Source organism: Drosophila novamexicana, unplaced genomic scaffold (assembly GCF_003285875.2).
Source record: "Drosophila novamexicana strain 15010-1031.04,08,12 unplaced genomic scaffold, DnovRS2.1 tig00000960-arrow-arrow-pilon, whole genome shotgun sequence".
Classification (NCBI taxonomy): domain Eukaryota; kingdom Metazoa; phylum Arthropoda; class Insecta; order Diptera; family Drosophilidae; genus Drosophila; species Drosophila novamexicana.
This window is the reverse complement of record NW_020824833.1, coordinates 2,152,104-2,175,324: the sequence shown is the minus strand read 5'-3', so window position 1 is coordinate 2,175,324 and position 23,221 is coordinate 2,152,104. Positions and strand designations below refer to the sequence as shown.

Genomic DNA, 23,221 nt, shown 5'->3' with positions numbered 1-23,221 from the left:
TAAAAATATTGAAAAGAGCAAAGGAAATTTAATTGTAAAACTTACACAATTTAAACAAAAAAAAAAAGAAAAAAAAGAAAGACGAAAATTAGCAACACAAAGAAAGGGAAAGAAAATCAAACACCAAGCCGAGGGACGTGTTATGAGATTTACACATGTGTTATACTAATTTGTTGAGAGCGAATTCATGTGTTATATTTATTGCCGCCAGCTGTTATATGTGCACATATAACAGTTTCGGCCAGTCTATTGTTAATCAATGCTAACTACAAATGAAACTAAACAGCGTGCTTCTCAACTAACTGTTCCATTTACAAGTACATTGCGAATTATCTACCATTTATGTATTGTATAACAGAAGTCATTTGTCCACCGCTTTGAAGTACGACTTAAAATTCAGTGTGTGCCGCATGAAGTACATGCATACATACATATGTATTTCATGGCAGTCTACACACACAGACACACACACACGCATACACAGACACACTTACATAAATATCTAGATTTTGATAAATATCAAGTGCATACAAATGAATACGGTACACACAACCTACAAACATACATACATACATACATACATACATACATGGACCGACCACAAGGAACTAAGCAGAATCAAAAGGAAATTTACTCAAAAACTAACAAATTAAATAATATTAGTGCAGCATTTGCACGTGGAAGCATACAAATGTATATGGAAAAAGCATTATGTATATCTAAGACATTTCGCCTCTTAAAGCAATTCTAAAGATAACAAATTATATATACATACAATATACATATTATATAAACCAAATAAAATAAATTGTCGCGACTCTCAGCCTGTTTCGTATATTAATGGCTCCTTACCACGTTCTTCATATCCTGGCTCTGTTGCATCCATATAATTCCTTTAATTATCTCAATTGGCTCAGGGAATCTTTTCATAGATTCGTTACAGTTCAGATCTAATTTTGCTTTTAATCCGTTTATTTATTTATTTGTTATAATTGTGAAAACTACAAAGAACCAAAGCAGCTAGATCGGTGTTGATGTTCGTAGGGACTATTCCGAGTTGAAGTTTAAACAACAGGTGGATGTCAATTAAGAAAGCTAAATAACAATTGACATACACTATCAGAAATGATATTATTTTCCATATTTCATCGTATACTTGAATAACACATTTTTGTTTTATTCACTTGTTGCCAAATTTGAAAGCTCGTAGCGACCTCAAATATCGATAGTCGATATGCAGCCCTCAAGAAGGGTAACGATGTTCGATAAGCAAAATATATTGCAGTATCGATATTCACAATACAACTCTGCTTTTGCATGTGTGTGTTCTGCTCTGTTTTGTGCCGCCTAGAAATCGAAATTTCAACTGTTTGCAAGTCTTTCGCAATTAATTGATTGAAAACAATTTATTTGTGGCACACATTTATTGTACAAAGAGTGCGCACAAATATATAGCTTAACGCAAAACCATAGAAAATACGGCAAGAGAGTGAGAGAGCGTCGCATCAAGAGGAGAGCCCGCACGAGTGCCAGTGCATATATATATATGTGTGTGTGTGTGTGTGTTGTGTATGAGTTTCGCCTGCGTGTGTGTATGAATGAAGCTGGCATTATATGCGTGTCTGTGCCTGTGCCCGTCTGTGTGTTGAAAATTGTGTGATTAACTGCATTGAGCTTCGTCCGGTAATCATTCAACAGTAGTATTAAAACGGCTGTGGCTGCAGGAATTTGACTCATCAACTGCTACAGCGACGCGCCGAAACATTAAGCCGTTATACCAACAACTGCAGCAGCAACAGCAAGAGGCAATCAACACCCACGACGACGTCAACAACAACAGCAGCAGCAGAAGCAGCAGCGGCAGCAGCAGCAGCAACAACACAAGGCGGCAGAACCAGCGACAAAGCAGCCGTGGATAGTTTTAGTTACAGTCGGAGTCGATAGTTTGAGGAGCATAAAATGGATAGCAAGGGCCGCAAAGTTATTGTTTGTGATAACGGCACTGGGGTATGTATGCCTTAAATTCATATCCAAGCACTACACATTCCACAGAGACAACAGTTGATGACACACATTTGCAGTTCTTGCTTGCGCGCTGTGGTTATACAGCGATTTTCTTTGCATATCGGGGCGTTGACATTGCTCTGGTAGGGGGAGGGAGGGGCGCGCTCCCTAATGTAACCGGTGTAGACTCTTCTTAAGTAGGTGCAGGGCGTAGTACAATATAATAATAACTGTGATCTATGAAATACATTGAAAACCTCAATTATAGCCAAAGCGATATATTTGTATGTATATGCATACATACATATACATACAAACGGCGCTTTAGTCATGGTTACAAAAGTTTTGTACAAGCTGCGACGGCATTACTCACCGCCGCAAATCGAGTACACTCATACGCAACATACCAAAAACCACAAGCAATACCAAAAAGAGCGCCAGAAAGAACAGAAACAGCAACAACAACAAGAACCCATTCCCAATCTTATTTCTTATCAGGGCTAAAGTATTTGTTTGTGATTACGCCTCGTTTGGAGCATGAGCTATCGATTGTTGCAAGTCTTTCGATAACTGCATTAGCTGTTATATATCCATGATGTATGTATGTAAATAAAGTTCGAAGTTCTACGATATTATAGAAATACTTAATATTTCTCTTATTGAACAAGTTTTTGAATTCCATTTTAGTATTATAAACATACATATTTTCCTAGATTTGTTGATATATCATCAAAATGTCTTTCAAGCGGACATCTCCCTACAAACACTGACGCTGCGTGTGTTCGCTATAGGCAGCCTTCACTGTATACTGTACATATGAATGTGCCTATGCACATAAGGTATTCAATACCACGTACCCAACCTCACGCAGACGCAGCTGTTTCAGCGATCCTTAGCGCTGCAACTGGCTTGCAAGCTGTTTAGCTGTGAATTGGTCAGTCAGATGTGTTTGAGTAGCATTAGTTGTGAAGATATCAATGCATTTAATGCACAATTTAATCTATTTTCCCTATCTTATTTACAGTTCGTTAAATGCGGCTATGCCGGCAGCAATTTTCCCGCGCACATTTTCCCATCGATGGTTGGCAGACCGATAATACGAGCGGTCAATAAAATTGGTGACATCGAAGTGAAGGTATGAGCAGCGTATTACCAATTGGCACATTTACACGCATCTAATACGGACACACACAAACCCACACACACACACACACACACACACACACACACACACACACACATACATACACACACACACACACACACACACACACACACACACACACACACACACACACACACACACACACACACACACACACACACACTTATATAAAAATATAGATATGCACAGGTCGATTATATCTACTCGTAATAACTAAGTACTCTATAAATATATTTACATATACTATACTATAAATATGATTAGCATTGGTCAAGAACTTAGCGCATAGCCTCACCATATTTATCATACTGTATGTCCATTATTCTTATACTTTCACTTTCGTGTTGCCATTCCCAGTTCCCATATTCATTCATATGTTAGTTGAATACCAAACAATTAGTGTGTCACTTGGTTTTGTTTCTTAACACAAATCCTATTATTTCTATCTGTTTTTTTTTTCTTTCTTTCTGTTTTTCTTTTGTTCTTGCAACATTTCTACATTTCTTGCATTTTGTATTGAGTTGCTGCAACAACGACAATAACAACAACAACAACATCCTCATCACCACCACCATCATCATCATCATCATCATCATCATCATCATCATCATCATCATTATAATGGGTGTCTTTGGTCTTGGTATACGATTTGAACGGTGTAGAGGTGCATCTAAAATCTTGTTATATCTTCTTATGACAATTATAACAGTACCACTACACTCTCTGCTTAGTTCTTGTGTGTGTGTGTGCCTCTCTGTGTGTGTGTGTGTGCGTCTCGACAAACGTTCCTGATATATATGATATATAGATCGTGCGTTTACCAAATACTACTTAAGAGCGACCAAATGCTGGAACTGTGTTCGATTCTTTCTCAATTTCTAGAAATTAGTAGGCAGGGCTCGCTGGGGCCCCAATATTTGGGACAATCCCATTGCATTAGAGCGCCATCTTTATAAACAGCATGACTTCTTGCTTCCGGGCTTTTTCTATATAAATATCTAAAATATATGTTTTTTTTTCTTGTACATGTCTTAGAGTTAGGTACTTTGAGCGCTTTATACACACATTCATTCCAGATACATTCAATGTAGATCTATTATTGAACGGTTTTGACAGCTACTAACTATATAAGTTTAGCTTATTTACAAAACATCAACAGATATTTATAACAAAACAAGAGTATACAATCTATGAAGAGGCAAAACTTTCTGTTTTTTAATATTCTTATACATTTTTTTTCTGTTCTTTTTTTACATATTTTTTTGAAACAAATATTTTACAGGATTTACATGTCGATGTAAGTCAAGTTTTATAGTTAAAAAAAACCCGTAATAAAAACAAAAAAAAAAAAAAACAACAAATACTTAACTGCCAATGTTATGATGCATAGTAAACCATAAAAAAAAAAAAAAAAAAAAAAAAACAGCAAGTAGAATTTTATCAAATTTACGAAAAGCAATTTATATTTATTATGTACACGAAATGCACACGATAACAAACTAACGAGTAATGCCAGATCTTATAGTAATCTATTTTTTTTTTATTATTATTGTTATTGCACTTGATATTATTTATTTTAAATAATTTGTAATGCTTACATTACGAATATTATATTTACATTGAAATTTGGCCATTTCTATTACCCTTTGATCGCTTTTAGTATTTGTTTGTTTCCAGTGTGCGCTCTTTAAATAATAAGTATTATATTGTTGTTTTCTTTTTTGTGTTTTGCATAAAACTGCATTTAATAGAGTTATTTATTTGTTATGGCTAGCTTTTACTTAAGTTATATACATAAACATATGTACATATACATATATCTGGCCTTAATTATTGCTGTACCAAAACTAAATGAAAAAAAAAACACACACATACTCTTTTTAGAGGATCTTTCTATCTGTTTGTTTTAGTGCATGACAAGTTTTGATAATATGTATAAATAATTATATTTTTGTATATGTCTTTGCCATTGAAGTTCTGCACGTTATATATTTTGAATTAATGACAATCACAAGATAACAGGAATGTTTCTAATGTACAAATATACTGTGCGAGTGCTTAAACTAGTTTGAAGCTTCTTACGTTAATTGTTTTTATTGCTTGTTACTCGTCCTTCGTTACGTTTTTCGTTACTCGTTGCTCGTTGCTTGTTACTCGAGACACGTTTTCTGTTACTCGTTAAACATTTGTATTTGTGTTCTTTTGATCTTTCTGTGCCTGTCTAGCGCCTAAGTGAGTTGGCATCTTAGTGAGTTGAACTAACTCTAAAACCTTTAACGAGTAATCGCTGTTTAAATCAGACAAAAGTACTAAACAATTGCCATACAAAATGCACGCGCTACATCGATATTAAACAATATATGTGGCCATTTACAGGACCTTATGGTTGGCGATGAAGCCTCACAGCTGCGCTCATTACTGGAGGTCTCCTATCCCATGGAGAACGGTGTTGTCCGAAATTGGGAGGATATGTGTCATGTGTGGGACTATACGTTTGGCCCCAAGAAAATGGATATTGATCCGACGAACACAAAGATATTGCTAACGGAACCCCCAATGAACCCCACAAAGAACCGCGAAAAGATGATCGAGGTACGTGAACATGAAATTCATCTTGACCTCATATATTTGCATTGACATTGTTCACAGGTGATGTTTGAGAAATACGGTTTCGATTCCACGTATATTGCCATACAGGCGGTATTAACGCTCTACGCCCAGGGTCTCATATCTGGCGTTGTGATCGACTCTGGCGATGGCGTGACGCATATTTGTCCTGTCTACGAGGAGTTCTCTCTGCCACATTTGACGCGGCGTCTGGATATTGCGGGCCGTGATATAACGCGCTATTTGATTAAGGTAGGCCACGCACAGAAAGATATTACTTGCCAGTTTACTGACCTGTTTTATTCTAAATCCCCTAGTTACTTCTATTACGTGGCTATGCCTTCAATCATTCCGCTGACTTTGAAACGGTGCGCATTATGAAAGAAAAACTATGCTACATTGGCTACGATATTGAAATGGAGCAACGTTTGGCACTAGAGACCACGGTGCTGGTGGAATCTTATACGGTACGAACCGCTTACAGCGTACAGGCATATTGAGCATGTGATAATGTTAGGTCTGACTTTTATACTTGCTGTGTTATGTAGTTACCCGATGGCCGTGTGATTAAAGTGGGTGGCGAGCGTTTTGAAGCGCCCGAGGCGTTATTCCAACCGCATTTAATAAACGTTGAGGGTCCCGGCATTGCGGAACTGGCGTTCAACACGATACAGGCTGCGGACATTGATATACGACCCGAGCTCTATAAGCACATAGTACTTTCTGGCGGCTCAACCATGTACCCGGGACTGCCCAGTCGTTTGGAGCGTGAAATAAAGCAATTGTACTTGGAGCGAGTACTCAAAAACGATACGACAAAACTGGCGGTAGGTGCATTAACATTTGTATATGCATTCGCGATTAATTGATTTCACTTGCTCATTCTTAGAAATTTAAAATACGTATTGAAGACCCGCCGCGTCGCAAAGATATGGTTTTCATTGGCGGCGCTGTGTTGGCCGAGGTAACGAAAGATCGCGATGGCTTCTGGATGTCCAAACAGGAGTATCAGGAACAGGGTCTTAAAGTATTGCAGAAACTGCAAAAGATCAGCAACTAAAACAACAACAATAACAGCAAGAGCTAACTGAAACGATAATCAATGGACACAACGGCAGCATTTGCATTTGCTTATCTTAAGTTCAAATTTATACTTTTTCGACTTTTATCCAGAGAAAGAGAGAGAGACAGAGAGACAGTTAGTGCTCATTGCCTGCTAGCCAGTGGGTCTGTTTATAGCTGCGAATGCGGGGGGATGTGTTCATTCAGTCCATTCAGTTCAGACTATTCGTAAATCCCTCTCCTTGTTTCATACACATGTACATTCGTATATGCACAAAGTAAGAGCATATTTTTCACACGCCCAGCACCTTTAATTGCTATGTTATAATCGTAATGCCAAATCATGTATAATTTGTCACTTTGGCTCTAAATTTTAAGCAAATGTCACTTGAATTGTAATAATTCTTATCATAATGCCTTTGTTTATTTTGTTTTCAATTCTTTATTTTATTTACAATAATTTCTTCTTTTTTTTTCTTACTAAATATATATGTGCATAGATTGTATTGATATTTTTGTAAACACAAGTATCTTTTCATTTGTGCTGTAGCCTATAAACTGAAGTATTTTCATATTTCCTTGTCAAACAAATATGAGTATTAACCAGGACTGGGCAAGTCGCTTATAGAGTTATATCACCGATTATAAATCGTCTGGGCTTTTCTGTGTGTGAAAGAGACAATGAGTGAGCTGCATAGTTTAAAGTGAAATAAATACATAAATACTTATATAGAAAATTATTTGTGCTAACTAAGTTAGTTGCCTGCAGCTGCGTTTGCTAGTTCATATTGCAATTCATGACTGCCCCATAATTTTAAGCATACATACATAAATCACAAAATACAAAACAAAATGTGTTCCGATGTGCATATTGAAAAATGCAATAAACTGTAATTGTGTGTATAAGTCGTATACCTATTTATTTGACCATTATGCCATCCGAATCTATAACAGCTTAACGATTTAATCTGATCACAAGCCATGCAGAAAAAATCGTTTCAGTTAGTAAAACAATTGGCCGTATACAAAGAACCTTTCAACATTTTAAAATATTCCCCAAGATTGCCAATCAACTGGAGCAATTGGACGCAATTTGCGCCTTGCGAGAGATTCCCGATTTTTATCTGATGATTAAGTTGGCGAACCAAACAAAAATCTGCATATTCATTATTAATTTCCAATACAATATATGTATACAAGTACATACGAATATAGGGTCGACTAGTTGAATATATGAATACAGGGAAAACTGTCTCGAACTTCGAGGTTATTGAAGTTAAAAGAAAATAACAGATATTTTCCATTTCAGAATTAAGAATTTAGGCTAAAGTCCAAAAGCGAAATGCTTATGGTAAGCAAATGGTAAAATTCACTGAAATGATAAAAATGTACGTTAGTTCTATGCATATTATTATATGCAAGTGCGTATAGTTAATAGCTATTGTTCATATTGTACATGAGACAAGGTGTTTTTTATATTTAAGTATAAAAAATAAAGATGCCCCTGAAATTAATAATAATTTTTCGTTTAATTAGCGGAGTTGAACAATATCTTGTATATGGCATGGTTCAGGCTTGAGATTTAGACACGAATAGTGTTGAAAACTGGTAAATGCTGTTGGCAGCATGATTTACGTTGTTCTACACTGCGCAAAAAATAATTGAAACTGCTAAGAGTGGAATTTAAAAAATAAATTAGATATGGCGTTCCAAAACGACATAACTCCACTTGGAGATATGACGTTCCAAAACGACATAACTCCCGCGGAGATATGACGTTCCAAAACGACATAACATCGCGCGGAGATATGACGTTCCAAAACGACATAACTCCACTTGGAGATATGACGTTCCAAAACGACATAACTCCCGCGGAGATATGACGTTCCAAAACGACATAACATCGCGCGGAGATATGACGTTCCAAAACGACATAACTCCGCGCGGAGATATGACCTTCCAAATCATCACGTTGTTTTTTAAATTCGAGGTCGGTGCGAAAATCGAAACTTTTTCGATGATTTTTTTTTAATATCTCGGGTAAATAATGTCTGATTTTAAAATGTTATACCTTTTTGAATGCGTACGGATCTCTACCATCAATTGGCATTCAAACAAATTAATCATCGATGGGTTGAAAAATGTTGTTGACAAAAAACCGATTCTTTCGTAAATTCAACCTTTTTGATGATTTTTATACCCTGAACCCATTAAAAATGTGTAAAAGGGTATATTGTATTTGTGCAAAATCCAAATGTATGTAACAGGCAGAAGGAAGCTTCTCCGACCCCATAATGTATATATATTCTTGATCAGCATCAGTAGCCGAGTCGATCTAGCCATGTCCGTCTGTCTGTCCGTCCGTCCGTCCGTCCGTATGTATGAACGCAAGGATCTCAGAACCTATAAGAGCTGGAGAAATTTTAGATGTAGATGCTTCTAGTTCCCGCGCAGATCGAGTTTATTTCCGATAATCAATAACTTACTCCATTTCTCAGCAATCGATAGAAATCGATATCGATATCCTGTATTTTGGGCAACTTTGGTAAATAATAAAAGCTAGAGTCACCAAACTTGACATATAGCTTCTAAAATAGAATATATACATGCATTTGATGTTGGAAGAAGAGGGTTCAGGGTACCCCCTAGTCGGGAGTTCCCGACTAGAACCACTTACTTGTTATACTTGTAAGCAAGTTCAGGGCATGGCATGTGTTAGTTGAATGTCTTCAATACAAAGGAAAGCGAAGAAAAATCCAAAGATTGTTTCCTAGTCCTTCTAAAAGCAGTATACTTTGAATAAGAGGCGTTCCCTTTTTGGCAATTGTCCATAATTTACTAGGCATATAACTTACTTACTTATAGCTTACATTTGTCATTGCCGTTAGACCAATGTCAGCCAAAAGCCTGTCAACAGAAATAGAAAGTCATTTATAATTTTGGTTAGAGTATACATTCATATATAGACACTGCAGCGGTTTATTTAGACTTTTCAAATCGCAATTAATACATTTTTGCTAGTACAACAATTCTATAAACACTTTTAGTAAATTTATGGGGCTAAAACAGATTTTCATAGATGCTTTGATTCTGTCGCAACGCTGGGTATTTAGTTTGAGTATGCCCCAAAATTTGACAAAAATTTCAGCGGCAACATCAACTTGGATCAACACTTAAACAATTACATTAACGGGTATGCAAGAACATACACGGCTTTCCCCTGCTGCCAGCTTCAACAGATGCATTCACCAATTTTCATTTTCATTCCATTTCGTTACGTTAATAATACAATTATTTGATTTGTTTACAGAAATTTTGATGGTTGTGGCTTTCGATTTGCCAAGCCTCGACATGTTTTTGGTTGTCGCTTCTGTTCTGATCAATAATATAAAAATATACAGTTTTGTTATGTACACTTAGATGTTTCAAAAAGGAGAAAAAAACTCGCACATTCAGCTATATAGTTACACACACATATATACATACATACGTGTGTGCCTTGTAAGTACATGTACGTACCTACATGCATGTATATTTAGTTAAGTCTGTAGAAGTATTTAATAAATTAGTAGAAAATACTTTTGTTTTTACTTGATACATAGTACATACACAATATATATAAAAATACAAGAGGGTCCATAGGTTACAGCGTTTCGTCTGCTTCTTGATTTTTGTTCTTTTTTTATATTATATATTTTTGTAATATATTTATTTTTAGTTTCTGTTGTAAGTAGCTTAGCTTAGAGAAAAGTACACAAAATCGAAAGACTTTTTTCAGTTTCCATTTGGTTTGGTTTGGTAATGCATTAAGAGTTCATTGCACAAATAAACGCTATATAAAATAGTTGTTGTGTGTGTGTGTGTGTGTGTGTGTGTGGGTGTTTAAGCGCTTGGCGGTCTCATATATGTTTATGTAGAGTTGTGCGTGTGTGTATGTGTGGCAAGTTGAGCAAGCAGTAGGCAAGCAGTTTTTATATTTTCAAATTTGCATAGCATACTTTTGTGCTGCTGCGTTAGAATATAACATCTATTTATGACATTTATGTTATTTGTTTTTGTATTTTTGTATTTTGTATTTGTTTTTGTACTCGTACGTTATATATTATGCATATGTATGTTTGCTGCTGAGGTTGCCCGTCTAACAATTTGCTATACACCAAACAACAAGATCAACATTTATAACAGCAACAACAACAACACATGGAATGCATTCAACATCAATTTAGTTGTTTCCTGCTCTCGGAAAAAAAAAATTATGGTAAAGTTCAACTTTTTATAACATTTATTAGCTAGTCTGCTTTATCGGTTAGTTCTATGCAATGCGTTTGTAAACCTAGTTTAAATTACTGCAATAAAATTAATATTAAGTTGAGAAAATAATAAAAAAATTACACACACACATACGCGGAAATACACGCATAAGCATGTATGTATGCATGCATATGTTGCATATCTTAAGCCTAGGGAAACACATTAAATACATCTAAAGCCACAAAATTTCATTAGTTAAGAGTGTGTGTGTGTAATTTACTTAAATCTTGGCATTACATTTATACATTTATAAATTAGGCTACAATTAAAATACATACTTAGGATACAAAAATAAAAAACAAAAAAAAAAAAAAATTAACTACACCACTTAAATATACACACATGCATACATACATATATAACATGTATGTAAATCTCGTTCTGTTGGTAGTTTACATTCATATCAAGTGGCTAATACAAAGAAAACGTACACATTGCCCGATTCGTGTGCGTGCTTTTGGCATATGTACTACGAGCAAGTTTTAGCTTCACAACTATATGCTATAGCATATATTGTATATAGCATATATGGTATAGTGTAATCAACATATCCCCAACACGCCTTACACATTCTTCTTCGGCCATAACACATAACAATATCGACACAACATTCCACGATCAAGTGCCAGCTAATTATCGTACATATTCAACATTAGTTACATATCACAAATTAATGCGGTTTATTCCCGCTCCCCCCACGCCCCGCCCCCCCAGCTCCGTCCATATACACATATATATCATTTGAATTACATTCCCAGACATTCATTTAGCTGCGACTGCGGCATCGGCATCGGCATCGGCAACTGCAACTGTTGTTTTGGCCAACACACATTTTGTTCAGTCATTAAATGCAATTTTGAAACCATTTCTCAAGTGCTGCAAGCCGGAAATTGAGTTGAGTTCATTTAAGTTGTGTGCATTTGATTTGATTTGAGTTTGATTTGATTGGATTTGAAATTCTCTTTAAGTTTCGGTTGTGTTAGCTGGATTAAAGTGACTGCCGCCATTTGCGTGTGTTGCATGCAGTGATTCCTGTGACTTGAACAGCGTAGTTGTTTCGCTCGAGTGCAGGTCGCCTTCATCATCATCATCGTCATCTTCATTATTCTCATTATGATCCACCTCTTTAGCCTGTGCCTCATTCACTTTAGGTTGAGCATCATTTGACTGCAGCTGTTGTTGCTCCTCCTTTGCCTCATCTGCCAGCTCATCTGGATTACAATCGTTTAGCTGCAGCTGAGGCAGCTGTGCGCTTACCGGCTGCTCCTCCAGCTGCGGCCTGCGTCTGGTAAAGAGAAACACCTCCATGTGATCCTTGCCCTTGACGTAGACACTGCCACGCGGCTCAAACTCATAGCAGGCGGTCAAAAATGGTAGGCAATCCTTGCCCACCTGTATGCGATTGGGCAGACCCGTGGAGTCCATGCGCGAGGCCACATTGACAGCATCGCCCCAAATATCATAGTATAGTTTACTGGTGCCAATTACGCCAGCTGTGACATCGCCAATGTTCATGCCAATGCGCAGAATCAGATTAAACTCGAGCAGATCCTTGTTGAACTCATTGACCACCCGCTGCATCTCGATGGCAAACTCCATTAAGGTGTGTATATGCTCATCGCCAGTGCCTCGATGGGACGGATCCAAGCCGCTGGCGGCCATGAATGTGGACCCAATTGTCTTGATCTTCTCGACGGCACGAAACTTCGGATGCGAGAGCAGCTCATCAAAGTCCCCAATTAGCTCGTTGAGTACGCGCAGAAACTCCTTGCCGCCCAGATAGCTCTCGTCGTACATTTCATTGAAATTGACAATGGAGGCAAAGATTATGGCAATGTTGTGATGATTCTCCGAGTATTTGGCTGTGTTCTTCAGATGTTCGGCCACATGCTTTGGTATAATGTTGTGCAGCAGCATGTCCGCCTGGTTCTTCATATTCTGGACGCGTACCTTGTCCTGGTTGGCAACCGCGTTCCCGTAGAAGGTCAAGCGATAGCCAATCTCGAACTCGCGATTAAGAAACCAGACCAGCACCAGTATCAATAGCAGGTCCAAATAGATCTCCACATGATAGTCGTGAAACCATTTGATCTCCTCGTAGATGAATGATGCCGCCGCACTGCTGTTCAGCTCCGATTCCAGCTCTGGATCCGTTTCACTTTCGGAGCGCCTAGAGTAGACGGTCAGCTGGGAGACTGCGATCCCAATGAAGCAAAGTGCGGCTAGAAAGGCCAAGATATTGCGCATCCAGCAGTTCAGCTGTGTAAAGTTGCAGAAGTGCACGATGCACACAAAGATGAGAAATCCATAATGGTATTCGAACGCCTCCAGTTGTGTAAGATCGAGCAGCAGAAAGTTGGCTATGATCAGGACGACGGGCATGGCCATTAGCACCGCCAAGCAGATGTGCCATGGATACCAGCTGGATATGGCTTCAAAGATGCGATCTGCACACGATTCAAATTGTTGCGACTGCGGCAGCGGCAGCGACTGCGACTGGGTCCGAGACTGTGGAACTGCGGCATCGCTATTGACCGCCTCACTGGCGCTAGATTTGGAGCGCAGACGGGTGCCATGGCGACGGCACATTTGGCGCGTGAAGAGAAACAGTGCAAACACCTGGATGGCCGTGAAGCAGGAGAAGAGGGTGACCCACAGCCGGAAGCTAGGCGTTACGGTGTTCTGGGTCATCAGGAAGAGCGATATGGAGATGCACAGATAGACGGCAATGCCCACAAAGATGTCGATATATGTATTGTAGCGGGGCGTGGCCAGTGTGGGCGGCCCCTCCGTTTCGTGCTCGGTGCCAAAGCGATGTGCCTTGGAGCGAAAGTCGCGTTCCAACTGGCGCGATTTAAAGTACAGGCTGAAGCGCCGCAGCGGCGGCTTCACCAAATAGCTGCGCTGGGAGCGCGCATTGTCCCGCACACAGCGGATGAGCTGCAGATCGGATTGCTTGCGTAGCTGCTGCAGGCAAGCGGCCAGCGGATCAACCAGCTGTGCGGACTGCTGTGGCACCACCACCGGCGGCGGCGGCGGCAATGGAAAGGGCAGCGCCCCAGCCTCGCCCAGATTCGAGATGCTTGACGTGGAGCTGGTAAAATAGCCCGAGACGCGATGCTGACTAATGGCCGACTGATTAAGCGCATATATCTGCTGCTGAATGGAGCTGCGCCTTGAGTTGCTCTTAATGCCCGAATCCTTGCGAGATGTGGCTGACGGGCAGATGCTCAGGCCATCCGGCCAAATGCTGGAGTTGCGCGAATGCGAATGGTTTGCTCCAGCGCCAGGTCCAGGCGCTGCCAAGCAGCAGCCACTGGAACTGGGATTGGGATTGAGATTAAGATTGGGATTGGCATTTGCATTTGGATTTGGATTTGCATTTGCAATGGCATTGACATTGGCATTGACATTGGCATTGGCATGGGCATTGGCACTGGTGCTCGGCTCAGTGGCCAATGGTCGTCCCACTGTCAGGGTGGATGCGCGTGGACGCGGCACTGGCGACTGCTCCAATGTTTGTCCGACGGATTGGCCAGTTGACTGACGGCCGCACTGGGAACGATAGCTGCCGGTGCGGCCAAATGGCGAGATGTCGCTGCGCGATTGGCTGATGTAGGAGCGCACATCGATGATGTCATCATACATGGAATACTGACCCGGCGAACAGCAGCTGCCACCGCCGGCGGCTGCCGCAGTGCTATCCGGTGAGCGCATAACGCTGCTGGAGAGCGTCGTCGATGTAGCTGCATGATGGAGCACTGGCCGGGCCATGGGTATGTCCAGCATTTGGGTACTGCCTAGGCGTGTACTGCAGGCCGTCTCTACCAGCACCGGCAGCTGCTGATAGCCGCAGCCATTGCCCAATTGGCCCTGGACGGGGCCAGCAGCTGGCTCGATGAAGGCCACCGATTCATCGCCAGGCGCTGGCAGGGAATTCGAATGAGCCCGTGCTGCCTCCTTGTCTGTGCCATTGGCTTTCTCCTTGTCCCTGTCCTTGCGACCTGTTAGCTTCAGGAACCTGGTCACTTTCAATACCTTGAGCTTGAGCTTGGAGCGGCTGTCTGGCATGTTCGCCGGCGGCTGTTGTTGCTGCTCCAGAGATGGCGGCTGCTCATCCGAGTCCAGGCTGCCCGGCAGCGACTTGGTCGTAATGATAATCTTGGGCCTCTCGCGCACCACAATCACTGGCGGTATGCCAGTGGCAGCTGGATGCATGATGCCGCGCTCCAGATCCCTGTCGCGGCTGTGTGAATGGCTTTGCGTTTGTGATTTCTTGCGCAGTTTCATGCTGAGCGATGTTAGCCGTGGCCGCATCGAGAGCACGGGCGATGACTTCAGAGAGTTGGACAGCTGACCCACTGGCGAGGCAGGTGGCACATGTGGATGCACCACAGATATATTTGTGGCACTTTGCGACAGCGATGTAAACGGGCCATGCGCTCCAGGGAGCAACAAGGAGCTGCCGCCGGCGGCTGTAGCTGCCATGCTCGGACTCAGGCTGTTGGCACGGGAAACGTCCCGACGACGGCCCACCACGAAGTAGGTGCGATGACCTACAATAAACAGAAGCATAAGCCTTGCACTGAAAAGGACTTGGTGTCTGCACTCACCGAACACCTCTTCGCCCTCCTCTAGGTAGTAGGCGTCGCCCAAGAAGCTAGACGTTTCCTGCGAGATGTGCACCTGTTCTGGCTTGCCCGAGGATTCCATTCTGGCAGATATTAAAAAGAGAATGAAATATTTAAGACATTTGTGACGGAACTGAGCTGATAAGACGGAGATTTGCAAAATTTCATCTGCAACTGTGAAAAATTTGTGGAAATTGGTTGTTTCCAACTTTTTAGCTTACAATCCAATCGGACTCAAATTAATTTCCAAAAATCTTTGTGAATATTAATTTGAGATTTGTTTTACAGATTACGAAAAATCCACTCCCCTCTGAGGAAAATGGGTTTCGAAGGTTTCATGGGCGAAAGTTTTATTTACGTCCGATCCATTTCGAACGCATTTCCTAAGATCAACATTGTAGAAGAATTAGTTTAACATTAAACTCTTTTTGAAATATCCATACAAAGCTTTTAAAATGTGATTCATCGATTGCCGAAAACCCACTCTGCTGAGTGGAAATTGGCCGAAAATGGATGCAAAAGTGATGCATAGAATTTTAATGAAAATTTGGGCTGGGAAAGACCGGGTAATATACAATGATTGTATTTTGTGTAAATTCTGTATCAGTCCGATCTACTAGATTTGATTGGGACTGTATTATTACTTACTTGTTGGCCAGGCTGACGTCGTTGCTCCACACATCGAACTTGACGCGTCGGGTGCCGACAATGCCGCAGAGCACGGTGCCAGTGTGGACACCGACGCGCATCTTGACACCTTCGTGGCGCTGGGCATCGAAGCAGCGCATGGCGTCGATCATGCCGAGGCCCATCTCGACACAGCAGATAGCGTGATCGGCGCGTGGTTCGGGGCAGCCGGAGACGCAGTAGTAGCAGTCGCCAAGTGTGGAAATTTTCTCGCAGCCGCTGAGCATGCAGAGGTCGTCGAAACGCTCAAAGAGATCGTTAAGGATCTCGACGAGCTGCTCGGCCGTTTTGGTGGAGGACATGCGCGTGAAGCCAACAATATCGGCAAACAGGATGCTAACATTTTCCATGCTGTGCATGTGGAATGGCCGGAACAAGGACTTGACATCGTGCGAGGCGCGCGGACGCATATAATGGGATTCCGGGGGCTGACTAGGGTCGATGCCCCCGCTGCCACCCTCGTTGAGTAGCATGTCAGCCACCTTGGGTGGCATCACTGAGTGTATCATCTTCTCCTTGAGCTGTTTCTCCATTTCCAGCTGGCGGCGCACCAGCAAATTTTGGCCGACCTTCATGAAGGTGCCGCGCATGCGGACCAGATTCATGACCAGCACATGCACACCCACTAGATGTACGCTCAGGTGCGCCATGATGCGGAGCATGAGTATCTTGTGGCTGGGATCGCTGCCGCTTGAGCCGCCGCCCTCCACTGCTGCTGTTCCTTCGGTGGCTGCTGCATCCGTTGGTGTTGCACCACCAGCCGCCGCATGCACGGCACTGACATCAATGACCATGTGGGAGACCAGCTCAAAGGCGATGGAATAGCAGATGGCAATGCTTGCGCCCAGCCAGAGTGGCATGGGCAGCGCCGTGTAGATTAGCAGCACGATCTCCAGACAAATGGCAAAGTGGCCCAGCGGACTAAACGCCCTGCCCGTGTAGGTGAGAAACGCAAGCGAGGCGCTGCACAGAATGAGCGCTGTCAGTGCCGAAGTTAGGATCCGGTGCTCCTTGTACAGGTTCCAGTGTGTAAAGCACATGGCCATTATCGTGACCAGCGACATCATTGAGAACGATGTTGAGATGGGACGCCAAAAATCCTCCGAGCCGCCATCGATCACAAAATACAAACACCAGGCGACAGAGCAAAGTAATATGTACGACAATGTGAATCTGTAAGAGAAACGGAAGGAGGCGAGAGACACAAATGAGACTCAATAGGAAGAAATCTAACGATACAGAACATGTAATCCTCCAAAATTAACACAGATACTTTTGTGGTTACTATGTCTGCAAGCCCAAACAAGTAAGTGGCTCTAGTCGGAATATACTTGATATATATATATATTATATTCTAGAGGCTACATGTCAAGTTTGGTGACCCTGGCTCTTAAAACCTAAGGGATTTCCTCAATAAACGAGGTATCGATATCGATTTGTATCGATTACTTGGAAACGGGGCAAGTTATCGACTATCGGAAACAAACTCGTACTGCGCGGGCATTAGGAGGACCTATGTTAAAAATTTCTCTAGCTCCTTTAGGTTCAGAGATCCTTGCGTTCATACATACGGACAGACGGACTTGGCTATTGATGCTGATCCAGAATTTATATACTTTATTGGGTTGGAGATGCTTCCCTCTTCCTGTTAAAACAAAATTAGAAGCAAAAAGTTTGTGCCGGGCTAGGTCGGTATATACCAGCTGGTCATACATATAGGGCCAATTTTGTTAAGGATTTAGTAGGATTTAAAACTAAATTTGAAAAAAAGGGATATTGAGTTGAGTTTCTGAATAAAACTGTTCAATGAACACAAAGTGTTGCAGAAACTTATGTTAAATAAGAAAATATTCAACTAATTAAGTCAATTAATTAAATTTGACTCATCCCAAAAGTTAGCAATGAGTAAGCAACTTCTTTGGAGTTAGTAGAGAGATTTTATGGAAACCTAATTTTAACCTGGGGTTGAGGTTAAGGTGGATCACTTAGCAACGTTCTTATTTGGTTTTGCAACGCTTCAGACGAAGTTTTCGAACGAAACTAAAAGTCTTCAATTAGTAAAGGATATAAGTGGAAAGTGTCCTAATTGTTTTCGGTTACCGAAAGGCTTGTAGCAATTTGTACTTTCATAGTTTCCAACTCGTGACTTTTAAATTATGCAGAGCAATTTCTTACAAAATTAGAGAAGCCTCGAGATTTATCATTAGAAAGAATTAGATTTTGGAGCTTTGTTCTCTTAGGGGTAGATATAATTAAAAGGGGATAGCATGCGGGCTGGGAATGAGGAAAGACTTTACTGTTTGCATTAACAATTTGGAGTATCGGTCTTCAAACAAAGGAAAACAGTTCCTCACAACTTACTTGGTGCCTTTCATGGGGGATATGAGCTAAAATAATACGTTGCCACATCTGACAAGGCATTTATACTGATTGGTGAGGCGCCACACATTGCATTAGGAAGGTGGAGCATCAGATAAGGCTGGCAAAGTTGCGACAGGGTTAATTTAATGAATTGTGACACCTCAGAATAGATGACAAGGTTGTCACCTGATTGGGGTAGACAACATGGTCACAAACTACAATTTTGGCTAAACTTCAAGTCAACGGCAAAATGCCGAGAGCTTCAAATATTGTGATGAACGATAAGCTTCGCTCATCAATTGCAATCGATAGACTGTTGACTAGGCTTTGTCTTTGTTTTTGACCCAACAAGCTTAACAAGTGGATAGCTTTTAACAGGTAAAATTTGTACAAATTATTCTCTGTTGAATTCAAGAAATTTGCGCACTAGTCGATTCTGCTGAATACAGTTAACCCTTTGACAGCAATCAAGTTCAATTTGTCGAACTAAATAGCTAGCTAGAAACGAAGCACAAGTGTTTTCCTGTTGAAAAAAGGACTTTTTGTGTGCAGATTGCTATCTAGACTCGGAACACTTTGGACTAAGTGAGGCCCTAATAGGTGTACATCAAATTAGTGGAACGTTTCTTTTCGAGGGTTTTGGCTAGCGACTGAGTAGTCTTGCAAATTCACCAATAACATATGGAGTTTTTTTGTATTGCGTAAACATTTAAACAAGAACCAAGAAGAACAGATATTTTCATCACGCCGAAGAGTGAATACACTAGGAGACATTTTGCTCCTATATGAAATTCATTATGGTTTACTTTGCAACATATTATTATAAAACAAGTAAGAGGTTCTAGTCGGGAGCTCCCGACTAGGGGATACCCTGAACCCTCTTCTTCCAACATCAAATGCATATATATATTCTATTTTAGAAGCTATATGCCAAGTTTGTTGTTATTTACCAAAATTGCCCAAAAAACAGGATATCGATATCGATATCGATTTTTATCGATTGCTTGGAAACGGAGTAAGTTATCGATTATCGGAAACAAACTCGATCTGCGCGGGAATTAGGAGCATCTACATCTAAAATTTCAAGCTCTTATAGGTTCTGAGATCCCTGCGTTCATACATACGGACGGACGGACGGACGGACAGATAGACGGACATGGCTAGATCGACTCGGCTATTGGTGCTGATCAAGAATATATATACTTTATGGGGTCGGAGAAGCTTCCTTCTGCCTGTTACATACATTTGGATTTTGCACAAATACAATATACCCTTATACTCATTTTTAATGGGTTCAGGGTATAAATACGGGATTTATTTATTTTCATTTTCAATTTTCATCGATTTTTCCTATATAAGTATACGGTATAGTAATAAAACCTTGCTTGTTTTTATTGATTTTGGCTATACTTGGTCAAGAAATCTAAAGAACCGAAGAAGTTTTCTAAGCAAAAGATCAAATTGAACAAATCGTTTTTATTATGACTCGCTTTAAATACCCTCTGCTTTTAGACTATGTTCAAAATTTGTGTCTGTAGTTGCTCTGTGAAATAGATCTCTGATCTAGTAGACTACCTAAAATGAATTAACCAAAATCCAAAAATCACTTTATGCGAATCATTTCTCCAAAAGATGGCTAATTGAATGTAGGTCGATCACTTGGGTACTTTAATCGCTTCTGAACTATGAAAATAAGAAAGAATACAGAATAATACAAAATAGGGTTAATTTTTGTAATTAACGCATTGCCAACAATATGCTGATATCGATATTTGGGTTCTATCCGCCTTGTGTCACGCCTGACCAGTGGCTCCATGGATAATCAGTGGGAGGAATTTTGGCTTTAGCTGTCTCTGGCCGTTATTGAACAATAGGTATCTCTTCCTGATTCTGGCACTCGATGCGACGCAGTTGCTGCTCTCTGCTGAGCCAGCCCAAAGAGGTTGCCGGAGCAAGGCAATTGTGGCTGCTTCCTCCAAAGATGAGCGCCAGCATTACGGTGAGGGCAACAAGGGCAACGCGACGGTGTCGCTGCTGGCTGAGGCAGCGCCAGAGATGACGGCGCAGGCTGGCGACGAATCGCAGATGGTTGAGCAGGCGGAAGAGCAAAAAGAGCCAAAGATTCTCAAGGAGCAGGCGATCCAGCTTACTGGCACCCTCGTTGCTGATGCGCAGTATCACAATGGCCGTAAATGTGGTCAAGAGGATCAGAGACATGGCCAGCGATTAACAGAGAATTTTTATCAAGTAACACTAGCTGGTACGAAAGGGAAAGTTCTGAATAATAAATGGGTAAGAGCTTGAACCCAACGCCTGCTACAATCGATTCGATTCGCCTGCTGTGCTAATTGTTGTGCCCCATCGCATCCAAGCCCTCTACCCCCTCAAATGGCATTGACCTGCAATGCAAGCCAAGCACCCAACCCAAGCACAAACCAGCCAACCAGCCAGTCAGCCAGCCAGCCAGCCAGCTAGCCAGCTTCAGGCCAAGGCACGTCAAGCGGCCATTTATGGCAGCAATTTTGCTATCCTGCGCAGTTCTCAACTAATTTGCCGGCGCTTACCCCGTCGGGCAGGAGCCAGGTCCGCGCCAGGTTCGCGCCAGGCCTCGTTGGCTCCATTGGCTGCCCTTTTTGGCGTCGCGCTGATTGCATTCACGTGCGAGAATTCAACTTATTCATAGTGCAACTAGCGCGGCATACATTGGGGCATTTATAATTTATTTGTCGAATTACATTTGCTTCGTACCTACTTGCAGAGTGCGTTCTTCGAATTGTTTCTAAATCTAATTACATATTTTAAATAACATATATATATATCAATTTTTTTTTTGTTTAGCTAAAGTTCACAAGCAGCAAGAAAAGGGCAGTGCGCACAGTAACTTATCCCAAGGCTGCCCTGCCTTTAGGCTCGGTTCGTGAGCCTGGTTTAACACATTTTTGATCCCAGGGTTAGATTCAAACCGTGGGGCAGTTGGTTAAATTTGTAATATGAACCACTTAATTAAAAGCATTAATCAAGAAGTTTTTATTTGCCAACATATAAAGCATTGTTTAATGCAAAAATTAAACAAATGCAATTAATATTGTGTGAGAAATAAAACTGGTAGTTCGTCGTAAGTAAGAGCTCTATAGTTAAGAGTACCTGACTAGGAGATACCCTGACCCAACTGTGAGCTATCTCAACCCACTTTGATCCTTCTGGCTTAGCTTCGCTGTTTATAGCTCGATCTCTATAATCGGATTAAATATAGTATGCGAATTTATCTATATCTCAAAGCACGCTTTCTTGGGTCGGAGCTGTTTCAATATACCCTGCCCCTTTTTGCCCCATATGTTTTTGTTTGCATGTTTGAAAGAAACTTGGCCAACTTGGAGCTCTCATAGAGTATCTCCGAGTCGAGCATTAGACAATTCTTTCTCATCGCTAAAAAGTGCTATAAAAGCTTTCAGCGTGATGAATTATTTTTTACTGTTATTACAGAAATTAAAGTAAATTAAATGAAATTAGAAAACCACTCAAATGTCCACTTTATAGTTTTTATTATTATTTGAAACACTTTCAGTTACTCATTGATGCACTCATGATTTGTTGTGGCATGCACCTGAATCGCACTCACCTGTATCGCATGCGTATGTGTGGAAAGACGCTGGCCTGGAACTGCTCCTCGAGAACGGGTGAATCGAATTTGGGATCCAGCCATGATTTGGCGGCGGCTCGCTCGAAGGCCACCGGCAGCATGACGCTGCAGCAGGAGTGCCGGCGTCCGGTTTGACTTAGATAGGTTTGGATGTGGGGCGCCAGAGCGATTTGTATGTCATCGGTGGAATTGGCCCGGCTATCGTTGACTAGAACGCCCGGCGGCATTGCTGTAAAGCTGACCGACTGCCGACGCGACTGTCGAAGCCAAGAAAAATAAGAGAGAAAAGAAACATAAGCAGAGACCGAATGAATATATATTAATTAGCAAAATGGCCATAATATTAGCCAGATATGCATACATATGTGCATGTTTGTGTGTGTGTGTACAAAGGCGCCGCAAAGTATGCAGTACTATGCGGGGATGCAAACAACCGCCGAGAGGACAAGGACGCGTCTTCGAGGACGCGCCTTTGACATTTGCCATTTGTTGTCAACTAGGTCAGTGTTCAGTCTGTTTAACCAACTGTCTCTCTGTCTGTTTGTCTCCCTGTCTGTTGGTCTCCCTGTCTGGTTTTCCCTTTGTCCGTTTGTCAATTCGTTCTGCGTCTTGAAGCGCCGTCACAGCAACAAGTGTTCTCACATTGCGCATACGCCATGCTATGCGATTGCAATAAAAATACTAAGGCGAGTAAGGTCAAACAACAAAATGCTACTAAGCTCTTGATTGTCACAAAATTGAGAAAGAAAACAA

The 23,221-nt window shown here is 41.3% G+C and overlaps 2 protein-coding genes and 1 long non-coding RNA gene across 7 annotated transcripts in view; 1 reads left to right on the top strand and 2 right to left on the bottom strand.

Annotated features, from left to right (window-relative positions):
• Window positions 1-1,331: 1,331 nt before the first annotated feature.
• On the top strand, window positions 1,332-8,286 carry LOC115765410 (actin-related protein 2). Of its 2 annotated transcripts, XM_030708954.1 has the most exons (8): window positions 1,332-2,007; window positions 3,029-3,139; window positions 4,452-4,466; window positions 5,546-5,761; window positions 5,819-6,028; window positions 6,094-6,243; window positions 6,325-6,603; window positions 6,666-8,286. In XM_030708954.1, exons 1-8 carry the CDS (start codon window positions 1,960-1,962, stop codon window positions 6,834-6,836), a joined length of 1,200 nt encoding a protein of 399 aa, XP_030564814.1. In that variant the 5' UTR covers window positions 1,332-1,959; the 3' UTR covers window positions 6,837-8,286. The 2 variants fall into 2 exon arrangements, with proteins under 2 accessions (XP_030564814.1, XP_030564815.1); XM_030708955.1 differs by lacking the exon at window positions 4,452-4,466 and having other exon boundaries at window positions 1,333-2,007; window positions 6,666-8,285.
• On the bottom strand, window positions 7,427-10,436 carry LOC115765411. 4 transcript variants are annotated; one of them, XR_004018115.1, is made up of 3 exons: window positions 9,694-10,436; window positions 9,516-9,617; window positions 7,427-7,501 (listed from the first exon to the last, which is right to left on the bottom strand). It is a non-coding gene; the product is annotated as an uncharacterized LOC115765411 (long non-coding RNA). The 4 variants fall into 4 exon arrangements; XR_004018116.1 differs by having other exon boundaries at window positions 9,516-9,614; XR_004018114.1 differs by having other exon boundaries at window positions 9,698-10,434.
• A 1,436-nt stretch (window positions 10,437-11,872) lies between these two features.
• LOC115765345 (adenylate cyclase type 9) overlaps window positions 11,873-23,221 on the bottom strand; it is a 45,360-nt gene continuing 34,011 nt past the window's right edge. Inside the window, exons 2-6 of the mRNA XM_030708857.1 lie at window positions 22,448-22,725; window positions 16,429-17,640; window positions 15,763-15,863; window positions 14,611-15,705; window positions 11,873-14,505 (exon numbers count right to left, since the gene is read on the bottom strand). Coding sequence (XP_030564717.1) covers window positions 12,113-14,505; window positions 14,611-15,705; window positions 15,763-15,863; window positions 16,429-17,640; window positions 22,448-22,725 — 5,079 coding nt within the window. The 3' untranslated portion in view covers window positions 11,873-12,112. The remainder of the gene's footprint in view (window positions 14,506-14,610; window positions 15,706-15,762; window positions 15,864-16,428; window positions 17,641-22,447; window positions 22,726-23,221) is intronic.

Coding starts and splice junctions, on each gene's coding strand:
- LOC115765410 (XM_030708954.1), top strand. CDS start 1,960: ATGGATAGCAAGGGCCGCAAAGTTATTGTTTGTGATAACGGCACTGGG. Junction 5,762..5,818: donor ACCGCGAAAAGATGATCGAG/GTACGTGAACAT, acceptor CATTGTTCACAG/GTGATGTTTGAGAAATACGG. Junction 6,244..6,324: donor TGCTGGTGGAATCTTATACG/GTACGAACCGCT, acceptor TGTGTTATGTAG/TTACCCGATGGCCGTGTGAT.